The sequence below is a fragment of the Macaca fascicularis genome, chromosome 9 (genome assembly GCF_037993035.2).
Source record: "Macaca fascicularis isolate 582-1 chromosome 9, T2T-MFA8v1.1".
NCBI lineage: Eukaryota > Metazoa > Chordata > Mammalia > Primates > Cercopithecidae > Macaca > Macaca fascicularis.
The window spans coordinates 71,751,983-71,772,313 of NC_088383.1; the positions used below are offsets into that span (position 1 = coordinate 71,751,983).

At 39.0% G+C, this 20,331-nt stretch overlaps 1 protein-coding gene across 14 annotated transcripts in view; it reads right to left on the reverse strand.

Annotated features, from left to right (window-relative positions):
- ADK (adenosine kinase) overlaps positions 1 to 20,331 on the reverse strand; it is a 563,812-nt gene that overhangs the window by 25,312 nt on the left and 518,169 nt on the right. For 7 of the 14 annotated variants that reach the window (XM_005565442.5, XM_045362037.3, XM_005565438.5 and 4 more), the window contains one exon: positions 10,847 to 10,933. The exons of 3 other annotated variants lie outside the window; for them this stretch is intronic. In XM_005565442.5, the coding sequence (XP_005565499.2) occupies positions 10,847 to 10,933 (87 nt within the window). Of the gene's footprint in view, positions 1 to 10,674; positions 10,731 to 10,846; positions 10,934 to 20,331 lie in introns of all 14 variants that reach the window. 4 more of the 14 variants (XM_074001748.1, XM_065520888.2, XM_065520886.2 and 1 more) reach the window with 1 other exon arrangement.

Below are 20,331 nucleotides of genomic sequence, written 5' to 3' on the forward strand. Positions count from 1 at the left end.
TTACTCCTTCTTTGTGGTGGCTAAAAATGGAAACTTACTGAGTGCTGTTAACATGGTATGGGACACTGTATTTGAATTAAAAACAAAACCAAAAGTCCTTCAATTAAAAAATGACCTTAATTTCGGAAGAAAGCTCTTGAAGAGTACTGCTAAGAGGTATTTTGTACTCATATAGGTAAGATGCCCTTTCACCCCAATCTCTTTCAAAACACTGCTTTAAAAGTCATTCTTCTTCATGGAACATAGATGTACAACACTGAGTCAGAATTTGATTTTAAAGCTAATGTGTGATCTTTTGACGTGGTTCCCAAAATAAAAGTTTAGCATATACTTCTGTTTAAAGTCAAACATCAAGGCAAAAAAAGAAAACAAAACAAAAAACCCCTCCTTCTATGCATTTGGGATATTGACTCTTGACCTATGTATTTCCAAGAGGACTAAATAACAGACGGCTTAACTGACAACTTTTTTTTTTGAGATGGGAGTCTCACTCTGTTGCCCAGGCTGGAGTGCAGCGGCACGATCCTGGGTCACTGCAACCTCTGCCTCCCAGGTTCAAGCAATTCTCCCGTCTCAGCCTCTCGAGTAGCTGGGATTACAGGTGTCTACCATCATGCTCGGCTAATTTTTTTGTATTTTTAGTAGAGGTGGGGTTTCACCATGTTGTGTTGGCCGGGCTGGTCTCGAACTCCTGACCTCAAGTGATTTGCCCACCTCGGCCTCTTAAAGTGCTGGGATTACAGGCATGAGCCACTGTGTCTGGCCTACACTCGTCTTCTTTATATGAAGAAATGGGCCAGATATTAGAAGAACCCAACATGAACAGCATTCAAGTCATCACTAATCTTTTAGTGGCATAAAGAAAAAAAACTGGCCAAATAATTTTGTAGAATTTATGAAAAAATATGGTTGATCAGTGAATCCCAGACTTTGGGATTTCACAGAACATTGAAACTTGTCCAAAAGATTTTAGGGATAAACACAGAGCTGGCAGACTTTAATTCTGCTAGATAAGAACATTTTTTAAAAATCCAGGCCGGACACAGTAGCTCACGCCTGTAATCTCAGCACTTTGGGAGGCCAAGGTGGGTGGATCACGAGGTCAGGAGTCCAAGACCAGCCTGGCCCACATGGTGAAACCCTGTCTCTACTAAAAAAAAAAGCCGGGCGTGATGGCAGGCGCCTATAATCCCAGCTACTTGGGAGGCTGAGGCAGGAGAATTGCTTGAACCCGGGAGGTGGAGGTTGCAGTGAGCTGAGATTGCACCACTGCACTCCAGCCTGAGTGACAGAGCAGAGACTCAGTCTCAAAAAAAAAAAAAAAAAAAAAAAAAAAAAAAATCCACTATTACCAACATTATTCATAAAAAAAGAAAATATAACTCCCTCAAAGTAGGAAGGGCAAGATTTAAAACTGAATATATTTAGCTTTATAGAAGTTTACTTTCTTGCCCCTGCCTTTTTACATTTTGATATTGACTGATGAAAACTCTTATGTCATAGGCTGGTACCAGTCTACAGACCAGTGTTTATAAACCCACTTTGGCTATTTCTCCTCCTTTAGAGAGGAAGGTAAGATGATGTAGTAATAAAAGGGAGTATAGCAAAATGGCTAGGGCTAAGAACTTTGAGGCCAAATTTTGAGTTTGAATCTTAGCTTTCAATATGACCTTGGGCAAATTACTTAATCTCTCAACACTCTAAGGCCAGAGGAACTGTCCAGGTAAGCACAGGCCCAGCTGTCAACCCACAGATTTGTGGAGCTAAATAAATGAGTTGTTATTTTAGGTAACTAGGTTTTGAAAGTTGTTAGTTATGCAGTAAAAGCTAACTGATACATGTTGGATGTGTCAGACAGATATGAGAGGTAAAACTGACCAGATTCATGTAATAGCAGCTGAGAGAATTATACGATTCAAATTACTTCTAATTGGCTCACCAATATTCTAGGTCAGGGAACTAACACACATATATTTTGTTATGTCACAATTCTGTTTAAGAAAATGAATTTCAGAAATTTTACTTATGACATTTCCTGTGGACCTCTGCAACTAAATAAAAATTTCCATATCAACATCATTTTCTTAGAATAAATATTTCTCAAAAATCATCAAATATAAGAAACCTAAGGTTCACATCTGAGCTTTAGAGTCTGATAGCCTACATGGTTCAGACTGTTTGTGTCTTATCCACATTCCCAGAAGATAAAGTCCTTTCAATTCCATTATCTATTTACAATTGCTTCTAGATGGAAGTCATTCAGGATATTAGGTCTTTGAGGGAACATTTGTGTTGATGAGAAATTACAGGCTTCACTCTAAAATCATCCTGTATTTCACATGAACTAAAGTGATTTCTCTCTCTCTTTTTTAAAATCATGGCTGGAGAGGATAATCTTTACATTTTTTAACTAACGAAGGCCCAAATAATCATAGACAGTGTTTATGAAATTTGGTGCTGGTCTAGCTTCAGCTTGACTAAGACTCTGGAGGTATAACACTAGTGTAGCATGTAATAAAGCATCCTATCACTGTGCAAGGGCATAGCTCTCTGTTCCTTTCTCTTGCATGAACTTGAACTACTATCTGTGGTGAATGTTTCATATCTTTTTTCTTTTTCTTTTTTTTTTTGTAGAGACAGGGTCTCCCCCTGTTGCCCAGACTGTAGTGCAGTGGCGTGACCTCAGCTCACTGTAGCCTCAACTTTCTGGGCTCAAGTGATCCTCTCACCTCAGCCTCTTTTGAGTAGTTGGGACTACAGGCACATGCCACCCTGCTTGGCTATTTATTTATTTATTTATTTATTTATTTTTGTAAAGACTGGGGTCTCACTGTACTGTCCAGGCTGGTCTTGAAATCCTAGCCTCATGTGATCCTCCTGCTTTTGTCTCCCAAAGTGTTGGGATTACAGGTGTGAGCCACCACGCCTGGCCTGTTTCATATTCCTAATGACCAAGCCAATTCCACAGTTCATTTGATGGTTTTAAGAAAAATTTCTGCTCAAGAAATAAAACAGAGAAGATGTCCCATTAGAGCAGAAAGACAAGAAAAAGAGTTGTTGACATCGGGTTGTTTAGCAGTGGGGAGCTGTCATCTTGGTCACCATCAAGTAAATCCTCAGCAGACGTGGGTCATATGAAGGCTTTGGTTTTTGAGTGAAGAAGTGTGAGAAACGATATATTCAACAGTTACCAAGTTGTCTTCTAGTCTTGCTGAGATGGAGAGCAAAGGAAGCGTGTAGTGAAAAAAAAAAAAAATCCCAAGAATTCTGCACCACTTCTATGCATAACACAATGAAGCAGCAATTAAGAATGGGGGAAGAAGCTATAAATGTTTGGGACCAAAAAACAAGGTGAGGATAGAAAATATGAAGATAATTAGGGAGTCTTTATGGTCCTCAGAAGTATAGATAGGTGCCACATGAAGAGGAAGTGGCATCCTTGTTCTGAAAACAACTCTTTAAAAATTTTTTTAAACCAATGTTCTTTTCTAAACATGAATTAGAGAATGAAATTGTTTTTTGTTTGTTTTTGAGACAAGGTCTCACTCTGTCACCCAGTCTGGAGTGCAGGGGTGCAATCACAGTGCACTGCAGCCTCGACTTCCCAGGCTCCAGCAATCCTCCCACCTCAGCCTCCTGAGTAGCTGGAACCACAGGCTCATGCCACCATGCCCAGCTAATTTTTTTATTTTTGGTAGAAATGGGGTCTTGCCACGTTGTCCAGGCTCGTCTTGAACTGCTGAGCTCAAGCTATTCACCTGTCTTGGCCTCCCAAAATGCTGAAATTACAGGTGTGAGCCACTGCTCCCAGCCTAGAGAATATAATTAGTGTTCCTTTTTATTAGATGGGAAACAGGACAATTATTTGCATTGTGATTGCTAAGTGGTTTTCAGAGTCGTTTGCATATTATAGGTAATATTTTTAAGGGTAATACATTTTCCCTGCTGAAGCTGTTGTGAGGATTTTTAAAATAAAGAGTATTCTGGCTGGGGGTGGTGGCTCATGTCTGTAATCCCAAATGAACTGTCATTTTAATGAAATGTAATCCAGCACTTTGGGAGTCCTAGGCAGGAGGACTGCTTGAGGCCAAGAGTTCAACCAGACTAGGTAACAGAGTGAGACTCTGTCTCTACAAAAAATTAAAAAAAAACCCTGTAGTCCCAGCTACTCAGGAGACTGAGGTGGGAGGATGGCTTGAGCCCAGGAGTTTGAGGCTGCAGTGAGCTATGATTGTGCTATTGCACTCCAGCCTAGGTGACAGAGTGAGACCCCATCTCCCCCACCAAAAAATGTATTATGAGGCAGCACAATTACTTTATTATCATTCCAAATAAAATATTCTGGCTAGGTGCAGTGGCTCATGCCTGTAAATCCCAGGACTTTGGGAGGCTGAGGCAGGTAGATCACCTTAGGTCAGGAGTTCGAGACCAGCCTGGTTAACATGGCAAAACTCCATCTTTACTAAACATACAAAAATTAGCCAAGTGTGGTGGCAGATGCCTGTAATTCTAGTTATTTGGGAGGATGAGGTAGGAGAATTGCTTGAACCTGGGAGGCAGAGGTTGCAGTGAGTCAAGATTGTGTCACTGCACTCCAGCCTGGGTGGCAGAGCAAGACTCCATCTCAAAACAAAAACAAAAACAAAACAAAAAACCCAACAAAATAAAGTTCTCTAATCTATATGTGGCTCTTAACCATATTTAATGAAGGTTTTTTTTTTTTTTAAATTCTAAGAATGTTGGTTCTTGGGTGAAGTCTAGTCTTTTATCTGAGAGTTGTATGTAAGTGTCTACACATCATCTGTCAAAGGTGTACTCACTTTCAGTCTAAAGATGATTTGTAGGTCCTGTCCATATTCCTACAGCTGCCATAAAACATACGACTAAATCATATTAGATTAACACAGGCTGGTATTGACAGCCCAGTGGGAACATATTGATTAGGTCCTTTTTCATGTTATTTGTTATGATTTTTCTTCTCAGTTTCATTTACCGGGAAGGCACAGGGGAAGAGATTTCACTGGGAACAACGACAGTGCCTGTCACAAAATGTTCTCAATGTTTCCATTTGTTACTATGGCAGTGACAAAGAGGGTTCCAAATGAAAAGGCAGACCTGCTGTGACAAAGCACAGCAGGACAACAGGAAGAAATTTTCTCCTGACCTAGGAAATTAGGAAATCATCCTTAGAGATTATAGAATTGTCTCCATTTCCAAGAGTACAATCCTAGTACTTGGGCTTTTGAGGAAGAATGTGAAAAGATTAGTTCTATCAGGGCTGGCCGGTGACAAATAAAGAGCAAATATCACAAAGCGCTTAAGACCTCCAAATAGAACAAGGAGTGATGCTTGTAGAGGCTGGAGGGATTTGTTACTGTCACTAAACTCGTGAGATGGAACTATGAATTTAATTTAATTTAATTTATGTACATTTGGGTTACTCATTTTTAAATTATACATGAAAATCCATGATGTAGTCATATATCTTTTTAGCTGGCTAAAGGAACACATGGCACTCTGCTACTGATATAGATAATTAGCACATGGTAGCTGGAGTGATACTTTATCCAAAATCTGAAATTTATGCAAAGAAAATTATTGTCCTTCAGAGAGTTAAATTACCACAAAGTGGACTAAAATATAGATATGCAAAGTCACAAAAGACAGAAATACTCTTAGGCCAGCAAAACTTGAAAGTTACAGGATGAATATATTAACCATCCAAAGATAGAATGTGTCAATCAGAAAGAAGATATGTTAATTGGGCAACGAAGCAAAGAAAAATAAACTACATAGTAAATGTAAAAGTTGCCACTGCCTGAGATTCATTTCCAAGGTGGAAGTAGTCAGCGCCTATTATTTAATTAATTAATTAATTAATTTTTTTGAGACAAAGTCTCACTCTGTCACCCAGACTGGAGTGCAGTAGTAAGATCTTGGCTCACTGCAACCTCTGCCTCCTGGGTTCAAGTGATTCTCCTGCCTCAGCCACCCAAGTTGCTAGGACTTCAGGCATGCAACGCCAAGCCCGGCTAATTTTTCTATTTTTAGTAGAGATGGGGTTTCGCCGTGTTGGCCAGGCTGGTCTCAAACTCCTGGCCTCAAGTGATCCACCTGCTTCGGCCTCCCAAAGTGCTGGGATTATAGGCATGAGCCACCACACCTGGCTGATTTAGTACTTACATTTAAGTCTTTGATCTATTTTGTTAATTTTTCCATATGGGCAGGGCCTCAGCCTCCCAAGTAGCTGGGACTACAAGTGCATGTTACCTTGCCTGGCTAATTTTTTGTATTTTTAGTAGAGACAGAGTTTCGCCATGTTGGCCAGGCTGGCCTCAAATTCCTGGCCTCAAGTGACCCGCCTGCCTTGGCCTCTCAAAGTGCTAGGATTTCAGGTGTGAGTCACTGTGTGGAGCCAACAGCTGTTGTTTCTAATCCCAGTAGAAAGGCTCTTGCTGATGTGAAGAGGGAGCAGGGGGTTTTAACCAATGGATCTTTTAGTATTTCCAACTAACAAGACCATTTCTGTTGTAAGATGGATGCGTCAGGTTTTTGATGGGTGCTATTGATAGGGACAGGAGGCAGGCAAATTCTGGGCAGAAGAGGGTGGGTCTCTGGTGAGGGCCCCACCCTAAAGCCAAAAAGCCTAATACCACAGCCCAAAGTGAGAACTTACATCCTTGTTTTCCTGCTCAAATGTTGCCTTTTCCAAAACTACCCACGGCCACCCCACCCACAATCCTGTGCCCATAAAAAACCCAGGCTCAGCCGACAGAGAAAGGAGAAGAGGAGAAGCAGCTAGATGTTGGAGACCACGATTGGACACTGGAGAGAAGCGGCTTGACTTCAGAGGGACAGCTTGATGGCATAGCTTTGGAGAGGAGTCTGGCTGGGGACGACCGGACTCCAGGGGATTATCTTCCTACTCCATCCCCCTTTCAGCTCCCCTTCCTGCTGAGAGCCACTTTCATCGGCAATAAAATCCCCTGCATTTACCATCTCCAATTCGTTTGTGTGACCCCATTTATCCTGGACGCCAGACAAGAACTCAGGTGCCAAGAACTCAGCCCTTTGTGGGTGCAAAGGGCTGTCACACTGGTGACAAAGGAGGGTCACTCCACTGAGCTGTTAACGCTTAAGCTGTCTACGGACAGCAAAGCTAAAAGGGCACTGTAGCGCTTCCTCTGGGGAACCAGAGGTCAAGGGCACCTTCCCTTAGACGCTGCTACTGGGCTGGTATGGCGTTCGCTCTTACCAGTGCCCAGAAGTGCTTGGCCCAGCTCCTGCACCTGCTCACCTGTGCTCCCCCTCCTGTGAGGGGTGGAGCAGTGAGTGAGTGAAGTTCCCTCCTGCTGGCATCAAAGTGGCCAGCTAGTTCCAGTGCCCACACACCGCAGTTACTGCCTGAGAAGGGCTTAGGGAAATATCTTGCTTCACTATTAAACAGCTGATTCATATAACTCTCTTATTTGGAGTCCATGCTAACCAAGCAAGTTTATCATCTGGCTTTCTGTATCTCTGTAGCGCAATCGATGCTACAGCTTAGCAACAAGCTCTTGGTTCAAACTCACCAGGGACTACAGTTCTTGGATTCTCTTCCCTTTCAGTTTTTCTTTCTTTTCCTCAACAATCTTACCTTAGAGTCCTCAGAACCCTGTCAGATTACAAAAGATCCTCTTTAATAAGTGAAGTCATCTACTCAGATAACAGGAAGATTCTCTGGCAAAACCAGCGTTTGTCAGGAAGGCTGGTCTGCGATTCTCAGTTATAATGGTGAGATTTACATAAATGTTTAGAGAAGCAGTATTAGTGTGGTCAGTAAAAGCCCTGACTTTGGAGACAGACTTTCTGGGTTTGAATCCTGGCTCTGCTACTCTCTAGCCATGAGACTATGGGCACATTATCTCACCTTTCTTTGTCTCTGTTTTTTTTCATCAGTAAAATAGGGGTAAAAATAATCTACTCCAAGAAGCTTCTATGAACACTAAATTAGTTAATATATATAAAGTATTTAAGATATTGGTTGGTTAGTAGGTACTGTATAAAGGTTATCTATTGCTGTTACTTTGTAGCTTGACTCACATTTGACAGAATGTGCTAAAGATGGCAACATAAGTATTCCATTAATAAACTGACATTAGGATTTTCATCTCATTGCATGACCCAGTGTTTTGGGATCTGATTACCCTGGGAACTGAGTAGGTTCAAAGTGAGAAAATTGGCTATCTAATTGTATTACCAGTAAAGTCCTGGCTAGTTTCTACCTGCCTTCCACTTTCTCTATTCTGATTTCAACAATGTGTAGTGAAATCTAGTGTCTGGAGCTTTGAAATGCTAGAAATGAATAAAGTAAGGAAGCTGCCCATGAGTAAAAAAGGGTTTGGCAAACTATAGTCTGTAGGCCAACACTGGCCTATGGCATGGTTTTGTACAGCTAGAGAGCTAGGAAAGGTTTTTACATATTAAAAGTGCTATTAAAAAAAACAAAGCAAAACACAAGCAAGCAAACAAAGATATGCAATACAGCCTGTATATGACTTGCAAAGCCTAAAATAGTCACCATTTGGCCTTTTACAAAAAAAAAAAAAAAAAAAAAAAAAAAGATTGTGGATCCTTGTTCTATACTCTTTTTCTGTTTTATGTGCCTAACTATACCCCAACAATAAATATAATGAAGTAGGATAAAAAGAGGCTGAAAAATCCTCTAACAAAAAATCCCAATTGCTTTGATGAAGTAGTTTATTTATCACTCTAACGACAATACAAATGGTAGCTAGCTGTTCCTACCTGAGTATCCTAATAATGGCCTCTCCCTCCTCCAAAAAGTCTATATATTCTCACCTAGTATCGGTAGCATTACAGATAGGTGACTGTAACAGAATCTGCTGTTGTAGGGCTAGGAAGCCTAGTAACTCAAGGCCAGAGGTAGTGGCTATTTAGGTCACCATCAAATCTATGATGGCCTCATTATGTGTCCTACTGAATGTCAAAGAAATACAAGACTTCATGTTTTAAAGATTTTAAAGTACTTAAGTAATGTACATACAGTGTATAAGTTTAAAAGTTTCTAGACTAAGATTCCTGGTTTGACCAATTTCTAACCAAGAAATCACTAGGGTTTTCTTAATGTATTACAGCTGAATTACAGCTAAATTCAGAATAAAATATTTTTAGCCTACATACATCTATAGCTCTAAAGAGTAAAAAATAGGAAAATTGGCTGCTAAGTACTCTAATATTACCAATAATGAAGACTTTCCGAGCAAGAAAATAAAAAACACAATCATAACAGTGAAGTAGAATGTTGTCTGTGGTACAGCCTCTTTCCAAAGAATACAGGGCATGGGGCATCCTAATGGTTAACAGTTCATTTAAGACTGGGCATGACCAGCCTGCCCAACATGGCAAAACCCCATCTCCACTAAAAGTACAAAAATTAGCCAGGTGTGGTGGCGTGCGCCTGTGGTCCCAGCTGCTCAGGAGGCTGAGGCAGGAGAATCATTTGAACCGGGAGGCAGAGGTTGCAGTGAGCTGAGATTGCAACACTGCACACCAGCCTGGGAGACAGAGTGAGACTCTGTATCAAAAACAAACAAAAAACTGGGCATGAATAGTTTTAGAGAAAGAAAAAAAAAATTTATGTTGGTAAAAGACCATTAAAATAAAATATTAAGTTAAAACCATCACACAAACTTAAATAAGTTTCCCATGATTCAAATTATCCTCCAGAGAAAAAGGGACAATGATCAGCTCCACTTGCTTGCTTTTTTTTTTTTTTAAATTAACCTGGTCTGACTGGGAAAGACCCCTTTGGGGTATCTTTGAGGAAGCTAAAGCTTTCTAGAGACTATAAACTAGCCTAATTAACTACACTTAACTAGAAGGAATTTAGACTTATCAAAAGAATTTTTGAATCAGATTTTAGATCAATCTAAGTCACTGAGCCAAAAATCTTCTATTGTCTTGATTTTATTTTTGAGTATTCATTACCAAAATCATTAGTTCATATAAAATTTGCCAGTTCTTACAGAGTCTAAAATAGGCAAAAATTGAACCCTTCCTAGTATAACAAACAACCACTATTGTGTTTGAAACAGATGTTTTAACCAAAGGATATCATCCAAAGACATCATCCTTAGTTATTAGCATACTGTTTAATATTCATCACAACTTGTTTTAAAGAACAAAAATGTGTTAACATTTAAGCCTGAAGGGCTACGAATATACTATATACTGTACTTGATGCAGCTTGTTTATGCAATTTTCTGACAGATACAATTAATCTTGTGAAAATGACTAGGGTATAGCACAGTAGCAAATTATCTTTTCCAAACACAATTTTTCCTGTGGTAAAACCCCTCTATAATACTGACAATGATAGAAGTATATAGAAAGAACTTCATAAGTAAATTACTTAAAAGAAGAAATTAAAAGTTATTAAATGAATAAATCGGCCAGGCGCGGTGGCTCATGCCTGTAATCCCAGCACTTTGGGAGGCCAAGACGGATGGATCACGAGGTCAGGAGATCGAGACCATCCTGGCTAACACGGTGAAACCCCGTCTCTACTAAAAATACAAAAAATTAGCCGGGCGCAGTGGCGGGCGCCTGTAGTCCCAACTACTCGGGAGGCTGAGGCAGGAGAATGGCGTGAACCCGGGAGGCGGAGCTTACAGTGAGCTGAGATCCGGCCACTGCACTCCAGCCTGGGCGACAGAGCGAGGCTTCGTCTTAAAAAAAAAAAAAAATAATAATAATAATAATAAATAAATAAATCTTGGTTATATGGTAGAAACAAGGGTTAAAATGTTTAACTTGTAAGTAAATGAAATAAATTAGTCTGTACCTCCAACAAATGCATCTCCAGCTCCATTGGTATCAATAATTTCTTTCTGGTCTTGATCCAAGACAGCAAAAGCAGTGACTTCACTTTCTGCAATTAGAGTCAAAGAAAGGCAGACTGACTTCTTTTTGTAACACTCAATACAAGCTTGCCCAGTAATGTCTGAAGCTCTTTCATCACTCATCATTCAAAGAGAGACAGGACATAAGCTCCATATTCTGTACAGGGGCACTTGGGAACTACGGTGTAAAATCATATGCAAGTAACACTCTTTTGGTAACTTTCAGCATACAGATGCTGCTGTATATGTCTTATGACAGTTATACCTAGGTAGTTCACATTTTTTTTTTTTTTTTTGGAATGACTACAAACAGCAGCAGTACATTTTTGGACAGTGCAAATGAACAGAAGCCATAAACTAAAAGAAGTGTTGGTATGGATTGGATCATGCGTTTCTAATAAAGCTTCAAGCCTGACTATATTCCTAGCAGTGAAATGTTGGGTACAGTTAAAGAGTTGTAAATTAAAAAAAAAAAAAATGAATATTGGGTGTTTCTTTACAGAAAATCACAATGGCACAATAAAAACATTACTATTATTCTGTTAAAATACTTCATCCCAATGTCAATAATTTTTTTATCTTAGTTGGTTTATTAAAAACAACCTAATCTGGTTATGTTTTGTAAAGAAGTCACTATCTGTCAACTGGCAAAAGGGAAAGCTACTACCGAATGCATGGGCAGAACAAAAGGGACAGTGCAATGGGGTCTTGTCCTAGAGCAGTCTGGACCAGGGCTTGTTTTGACTACAGAGTAACCTAATTTAGTACTTTAAATGTGGCACATGACAGTGGAATGAACTTATCTGTGATGAAATCTGGCTTACAAGACACATCTGCACATGATTGGACAGTGCTTCTTACTGGGGACTGGAACTTCTGAAATCATAAATTTGCATCCCTATGGGGACAGACATGGCTAAAGACTTGTAAACTTCAGTCTCATTTAAGACCAAGAGGGAGGCAAAAGGAGATCTTGAGAAACTTAAGAAAGGTATTAATAAAGAACATAGAGAATCTTCAAAAGCATATTCTGTCTAGCTTTTGCTACCTGCTCTTAATGGAAACTTTCAACAAGAGACATAAATATGTTAATGAAAAAACTCTCCTGGAAAGATTGATATTCAAGAAGAGGACTCATTTACTTAGTCAATCTTTTTAAAAATCTTTTTTTTTTTAGGTCTTGCTCTGTCATCCAGGCTGGAGTGCAGTTGTGTAATCATAACACACTCCAGCCTTGCCCTCAAGGGATCAAGGCATCCTCCTGTCTCAGCCTCCCGTGTAGTTGGGACCACAGACACACAGTGCCACAGCTGGTTAACTTTTTGCTTTTTTGTGGGGTGGGGGGGGCAGGGGGGTAGGTGGGTAGATACATGGTCTCGCTTTGCTGCCCAGGCTAGTTTCAAACTCCTGGGCTCAAGCAATCCCCTGCCTTGGTCTCCCAAAGTGCTAGGATTACAGGCATGAGCCACTGCATCTCGCTTAAACTTTTTTTTCTTTTGAGACAGAGTCTCATTCTGTTGTCCCGGCTGGAGTGCAGTGGCGTGATCTCAGCTCATTGCAACGTCCGCCTCCTGGTTCAAGTTATTCTCATGATTTAAGCCTCCCAAGTAGCTGGGATTATAGTCGTGCGCCACCACGCCTGGCTAATTTTTGTATTTTTAGTAGAGACAGGATTTCGCCATATTGGCCAGGCTGGTCTCGAACCCCTGACCTCAAGTGATCTGACTGCCTCAGCCTCCCAAAGTGCTGGGATTAGGCGTGAGCCACCACGCCCAGCCAAACTCTTTAAGTAACTGAACTTTCCACTTTTTGTAACATGAGGGTCTACATGGCAGTTGACAAGATTTTGATTAATTGAAAGTTATGGCACAAATATCCAGACTTACATTTTCTAGAGAGTATATATAGTACATACTACTACACAGGCCAAAAAAAAAGTAAGCAGATTTTATTAGAAATACTTGGGAAAGGTCTGCAGTCTGATTTAGGAAAAGGTCTGTACCATAAATACTTACAAAGAAATCTGGTTTTACTACTTCCAAGTACAAGCTACACTATACAGGGAAATAACAACTATAAACTAAAACCAAACAGGTACTAAAATAAGTAAAATGAGTAAGTTAATGACACCATTACTATTTATAATACATTTACATTATGTAATAATCTAACATGTCTATAAAACATTTTAGGTAATATAAGAATTAATTACTAGATTTATAGGTTGGAAAATAATTATATATAAATGGTAAGTAAACCAAAATTATACAGAATTCCTTGAGCTCCTTGTTTGAAAACAATTATTTATTTTTAACTGCATAAATCTTTATTTATGAACAGAATCTAATCGACAATGGAAGAGATTATTTTGAATTTTATTCTTAAGAATGATGACTTCTGGCCGGGCATGGTGGCTCACACCTGTAATCCCAGCACTTTGGGAGGTGGAGGTGGATGGATCATGAGGTCAGGAGTTCAACCAGCCTGGGTAACATGGTAAAATCCCGGCTCCACTAAAAATACAAAAAAAAAATTAGCTGGGCAAGGTGGTATGTGCCTGAAATCCCAGCTACTCTGGAGGCTGAGGCAGGAGAATTGCTTAAACCCAGGAAGTGGAGGTTGCAGTGAGCCGAGATTGCACCACTGCACTCCTGCCTGGGGACAGAGTGAGACTCCCTCTTGGGAAAAAAGAAAAAAAAAAAAAAAGAATCATGACTTCTTGATCTAAATTGCTGAAAATTCTACATAAATGCAGCTTTATAATGCTTTTTCTAGATATATATATATACACACACACACATCATTGAGATACTTTATCCTTAGTTATCATATGAAGTTCAATTTCCTGAAATACAAAGTATAATCATTTTCTACCTTTTTATACTTATCAGTATAGATAAGTATATGAGAATATCACATATGCAAAAGATGTGTCATAAACTCAGTTTTCATTATTTTCTATTATCTAAAGAACTACAAGAACTCCTTTCAAAATCATGACACTGAAAAATCTTTAAGATCCCAAAATGTGCTCCTTGTCATAGAAGACTAAAAAATATTTAATAATATTTATGTTTTATTACATTTTTAGTATGCTCTGATTTTCAAATGACTTAAGCTGGTTTACAGAGCTATTATGAAAAGTCATGGCCAGGCACAGTGGCTCACGCCTGTAATCCCAGCACTTTGGGAGGCGGAGGCGGGTGGATCACTTGAGGTCAGGAATTCAAGACCAGCCTCAGCAACATGGTAAAACCGTGTGTCTATTAAAAATACAAAAATTAGTCGGGCATGGTGGCATGTGCCTGTAATTCTAGCTACTTGGGAGGCTGAGGCACGAGAATCGCTGGAATCTGGGAGGCGGAGGTTGCAGTGAGCAGAGATCATGCCACTGCACTCCAGCCTGGGCGACAGTGAAACTCAGTCTCAAAAAAAAAAAGTCACAAAACTAACAATTTTCACCAGCATGACCTATTCCATGGCTATTCTAGGAAATTTATTATATGAACACAGAAGTACATTCACTAAATCTAAATATACACTTACAGGTATGGATGTTATTCAACCAATGAAGCCTAAGACATTTACATGACTCTCACTGGGACCTAGTTTTCTTAGGCATGAAATGAGCCTGGAGTAGCTGTTGGAACAATTAGTAAAAACTAACTTTCTGCCCTAATTGTAAAAAAACCGACCCGGTTAGTTTTGATCAAGTACTTCTACCTAAGAGCTTAAGATTACTCATAGCATTTATTTCTCAATTCTTCACAAACTTTTTGTAAAGTGAGAAGGAAAAGGGTTGGGAATAATTATTATTCCTACTTTCTGGATTTCTAAAAAACCACTAAATCATAAGCTTCCCCAAGCAGACAGGAAACAAACACTAACAATTCAGTTGATAATAGATTTGTTTTGTGTCATTTATTAGATAAGACTGCAGCATGCCTTCATTCAAAACAATAAAATTTAGCTTACCTAGAACACAAAATAATCAATTTTAGGCATTCTCTAGACACTTCATACAAATAATTTATTCTTCACTTAAATATGAGACAAGCTTCACTATCCAATCACTTAAGAGGCCAATCTAGTTAGAATAAAAACATCTTCATGCATCTATACTGAAAGTCAACTATAGTAGAGATGGTTACGTTTCTAAAAATGCCACAATATCTAACTGAACAATAATAAAAATCCAGTCATTCAAGTCCAAACAATTAAATGTTTCTTCAGGTTTACCTCCACCAAATTAACTATATATTTCACACAACCTCACAATATCCTTAGAAAATTTTGTTCAAAGTATTTTTAAAATGCCACATTGTTACTGTTTTGTTAATGTCCTAAACTGTTGAGAAGATACAACTGAAGCTGATCCAGCAGGTTGAAAGGCAGGTAGGCAGGTGTTTTTCTTTCTTTTCTCTCTCTCTTGCTTTTCCTTCCTTTCTTCATTTTTTTTTCTCTCTCTCTCTCTCTCCCTCACTCCCTCCCTCTCTCTCTCTCTCTCTCTCTCTCTTTTTTCTCCAGTTTTTCAAGAGCTAAGGTCTTGCTCTGCCTCCCAGGCTGGAGTGCAGTGGTGTGATCATGGCTCACTGCAGCCTCAAACTCCTGGGCTACAAGGATCCTCCTGTCTCAGCCTCCTGAGCAGCTAGGACTACAAGTGCAAGCCAACATGCCTGGCTAATTAAAAATTTTTTTTTGGTAGAGATGGGGTCTTGCTTTGCTCTCCGGGCTGGTCTTGAGCCCTTGGCTTCAAGTGATCCTCCTGCCTCAGCCTCCTGAACACCAGACATGAGTCACCACACTTGGCCTGGTGTTTTTCAACCTCAAGGTAAAATGCAGTCACTACCCCTGCCACTGCCTCTGACCCAGCATCAATAGGCATGGAAGAAACAGAAAACTGATGGTAAAAACTTCTCCAGAAAGTGAAAAGTATGACTATGTAAAAACCAGAACACTTCACATTCTTTTAAGAGGCTCCTGTATCTTGGCCATTGTTTATAATAAGGTAATCTCCATAGTATTAAAATGTTTTTGTTTGCTTGTTTTTAAAAACTATTTAGAAATAATTTTACATTAACAGAAAAGTTCCCAGAAAAATACAGACAACATCTATGCAACATTTATCCAGATTTACCGTTTTTTAACATTTTGCCACATTTAGTTGATCATTCCTCCCATATATATACACATATATATAACATTATTTATTCTTTCAAACTTTTTTAGCATTTGTGGTATATATTATGCCTTTTACCCCTTAATACTTCAGTGTGTATTTCCTAAGAGTAATGATATTCTGTTAGCCAGGTTATAGTTGATAAACACAGAAAACAACATTTTAATCTAATCTATAGTCCAGTCCAATTTTCTTAATTGTCCTAATGTATTTTATAGCAATATTTTTAATCTGGTAGAGAATTCAGTACAGAATCACATATTACTTTTTTTTTTTGAGATGGAGTTTTGCTGTGTTGCCCAGGCTGGAGTGCAGTGGCGCGACCCTGGCTCACTGCAACCTTCACCTCCCAGGTTCGAGTGATATCTTTCCTCAGACTCCTGAGTAGCTGGGACTACAGGTGCGTGCCACCATGCCCGGCTAATTTTTGTATTTTTAGTAGAGACTGGGTTTCACCAAGTTGGCCAGGCTGGTCTCGAACTCCTGACCTCAAGTGATCTGCCCATCTTGGCCTCCCAAAGTGCTGGGATTACAGGGCTGAGGTACCACACCTGGCCACATATTACTTTTAGTTGTACTTGTTTTTAATTTAACTTTTTGAGTAGGTAATGCATTCATATGATTCAAAAATATAAAACGTATGAAAAGCTATGCTATAAAATCTCTCTCTGCTCATCTCTCCCATTCAGCTGGTTTCTGCTCCTCTACTTCCCAATCTGTTTATCACTGTTATTGCTTTCTTATATATCCTTCCAGAATTTTTCTATGCATATACAATCAACTACATTCTTATTTTTTTCCTCCCCTCACCTACACACAAAAAGGTATCATACTATCTAGGCTACTCTGGATTATATTTTAAAATACTGGATATCTTTCAATTTTGGTAAACAGAGAATGTCCTCATTATTTTTTATTGCTGCATAATAGTCCACTACATGGATATACTATAATTTATTTAACCAATCCTTTACTAATGGACTTTTAGGCTATTTTCAATCTTCTGTTATCATAAACAATGTCACAAAACATTAATGCTTTTAAACAGACCTTAAATTTAATTATTTTGCTTAATAGCCAGGTCAATAATATCATTCCAGCTTTATATAGAGAACGGATAGAAGGAAACTAAATTGTTATACTAACAGCATGAAATATGCCTATATCAAGGAATAGGGAAAAAATGAGAATCCGGAAATGCTTTTCTTTTCACTAGGACACACATATCAGGATATGAGCAAAGACACCCTGCTCAGGCTGCCCTAATAAACAGGGCAATAAAACAGATGATGAACTCTGCTAATAATAGAGATTTATAGAACAATCCTAATTAACAAGGACTTTTGGGGAATAAAGAGCTCTGAGTTAATTTAATTTTCTAGTTAACTAAAGAAAAAGCAGAAAGTCTTTTTATTTGGAAATCTTTCTAAATGTATTAATATAATAATATGCCATGATATCCCTGCTTTAATTAGTTTAGCTTTTTGAACTGAATAAAATTTTTCTTTGATAATAGAGAATCCTCCTGCACATCTTAATGTCATTGTTCTGAACATCAATTCTTACTGTAGTTCCAAACGTATAAGTACTTTCACAAAAAGTAGGAAAAATTAAATGTTCATGGGAAGTACACTGGATTAGGAACAAAAAAGCCATAGTTTTAGTCTAGTTTGGGTTTAGCTATTTTATTTAATATTTATTAAGACTACCATGTGTCAGGTACTTTATTAGGGACTGGGAATACAGATGTGAATAGGATAAAAACTCTGGTTGTATGAGGCCAACATTCTACTGGGGATAGACAATACACAAGTAACAAATATATAAACAAGCTAATTTGATATATATATATATTTTTTGAGATAGAATCTTGCTCTGTTGCACAGGCTGGGGTACAGTGGTGCGATCTTGGCTCACTTCAAACTCCGCCTCCTGGGTTCAAGCTATTCTTGTGCCTCAGCCTCCAAAGTAGCTGGGATTACAGGTGTGCACCACTACGCCCAGCTAACTTTTTGTTCTTTTAGCAGAGATAGGGTTTCATCATGTTGGCCAGGCTTACCTTAAAATTGTGAGCTCAAGTGATCCATGATCCACCCGCCTTGGCCTCCCAAAGTGCTGGGATTACAGGCATGCGCTACCATAGTCCGGCCTAACTTGAGATATTAATAGGTGCCAAAGAAAAAATAAAGCAGGATGATATGATGAAGTGTGACAAGGGAGGAGAGTTAATTTACATAGGTGTTACTTTCTCACTGAGGAGGTGATATTTGAGTTGAGATTTCAAGGGCAAGACGGAGCAAGCCATGTAAAGTTCCAGGGGTAGAACATTCAAGTGCAGAGGCCCCAAACTAGCAACAAGCTTGGCAAACTAAGACTGCTGAAGCTAAAGAAGGCCACTGTACCTGGAGTATAGTGAATGTGGGGGTTTTGCAGGATTTCATTCTATGTAAAATGGGAAAGTGTTGGAAGGTTTTAAAAAAGGGAGTGATGCAATCTCATCTTTGATTTGAAAATATTACTGGCACACTGGCTCATGTCTGTAATTCCAGCACTTTGGGAGGCTGAGGCGGGAGGACTGGTTGAGCCCAGGAGTTTGAGACCAGACTGGGAACATGGCGAAACTTCGTCTCTACTCAAAATGTAAAAATTAGCTGGGTGTGGTGGTGCATATCTATATTCCTAGCTACTCAGTAGGCTGAGGTGGGCTTGAGCCCAGGTGGTCGAGGCTGCAGTGAGCTATGATTGTGCCACTGCTCTACAGCCTGTGTGACAGAGCAACGCCCTGTCTCAAAAGGAAAAAAAAATATTTTGGCAGCCTGATAGAGAATGCACAATGGACTGGAATGGCAGGGGTTGGGGGTGGGGTCAATAATGCTGCTTATCAAGAATCCTTGGGCAAGCCACAATGTAATTTAAACTCAGTGTTATTACCTAAAAAATGAAGATAATATCTGTTCTACCTATTTTCTGTGACTATTATATGGATTAAGTATTAACAGTGTTATAAAAACACACTGACAATATGAAGACCTATATAATATTATAAGGTATTTTTAGGAGCTTATTTTCTTCAATCAGGTAATAAGTATTTGTTGAACAACAGCTATGAGCTCATTAGATCTCATAGAACAATAGTTATGATACTCTGTTAGATCCTCTGGGGGAGATACAGAAAAATATTAAGACATGATCTGTCTTCTCAAGGAGCTTAGAATCTAGATGGAAAGAGAAACCTAGCATATATCAAAGAATCTGTGAAATGTCACACAATGTAATATCTATTATAACTTCAACAGGAGTTCAAAAAAGGGAAGAAACAATATGAGTTTAACTGGAGATGCTTTCACGGAGAAGACTGAACTTAAACTAGGTCTTAAAGATGTGGATAATGAAGAAGAGAGGAAAAGAAAGGTGTGTATGTCCCAAGAGGAACAGAGACAGAAGAAAGTTTATATATCAAGTAAGGCAAGAAATAAATCAAGATGAGTGGGATCTAGCCATTTCTAGGGAGACTTTGAAAGCTAGGCAAAAGTTTGGATTTGATACATCAGGCAATGGAATGCAACAGTAGTTATCTGAGTGAAAAAGCACTGCACCAAATGCTTTGTATACTTTATCTCATCTAATTCTCAAATGAGTAAGGTATCACTAATCTTATTTTATAAATGATGACACTGAGGCTCACAGAGTTTGTCAACTGCCTAGGGTCCCATGGCAAAGGCAGGAATTTGGGACAAATGAATGAAAGAGAAGTAGTAAAATGTGATACCAAAGTTGTCATTCAAGTAATGTTGCAACTACTTTTCTGAAAAAAAGGTGATCATGGAATAAATAGATTTTGATTCATCGTTATACAGCAGTTAACTGACATTTAAATTCCCATAAGCCTGGTACTGATAACCAAATTTGACTAAATTAAGTTGATAAATTCTCCATAGAGAATAGAGGGAGTATAACCGTGGTTAAGAATATAAGTCAGAATGCTTGGGTTCACATTCCAGATTTGCCATTTACAATCTGGTAATCAAATTAAATTCTCCTTTTTTTTGCTTTTATTTTTTTCTTTGAGATGGAGTCTCACTCTGTCACCCAGGCTGGAGTGCAGTGGCACGATCTCGGCTCACTGCAACCTCTGCCTCCTGAGTTGAAGCGATTCTTCTGCCTTAGCCTCCTGAGCAGCTGGGATTATAGGTGTGCACCACCACACCTGGCTAATTTTTGTATTTTTAGTAGGGATGGGGTTTCACC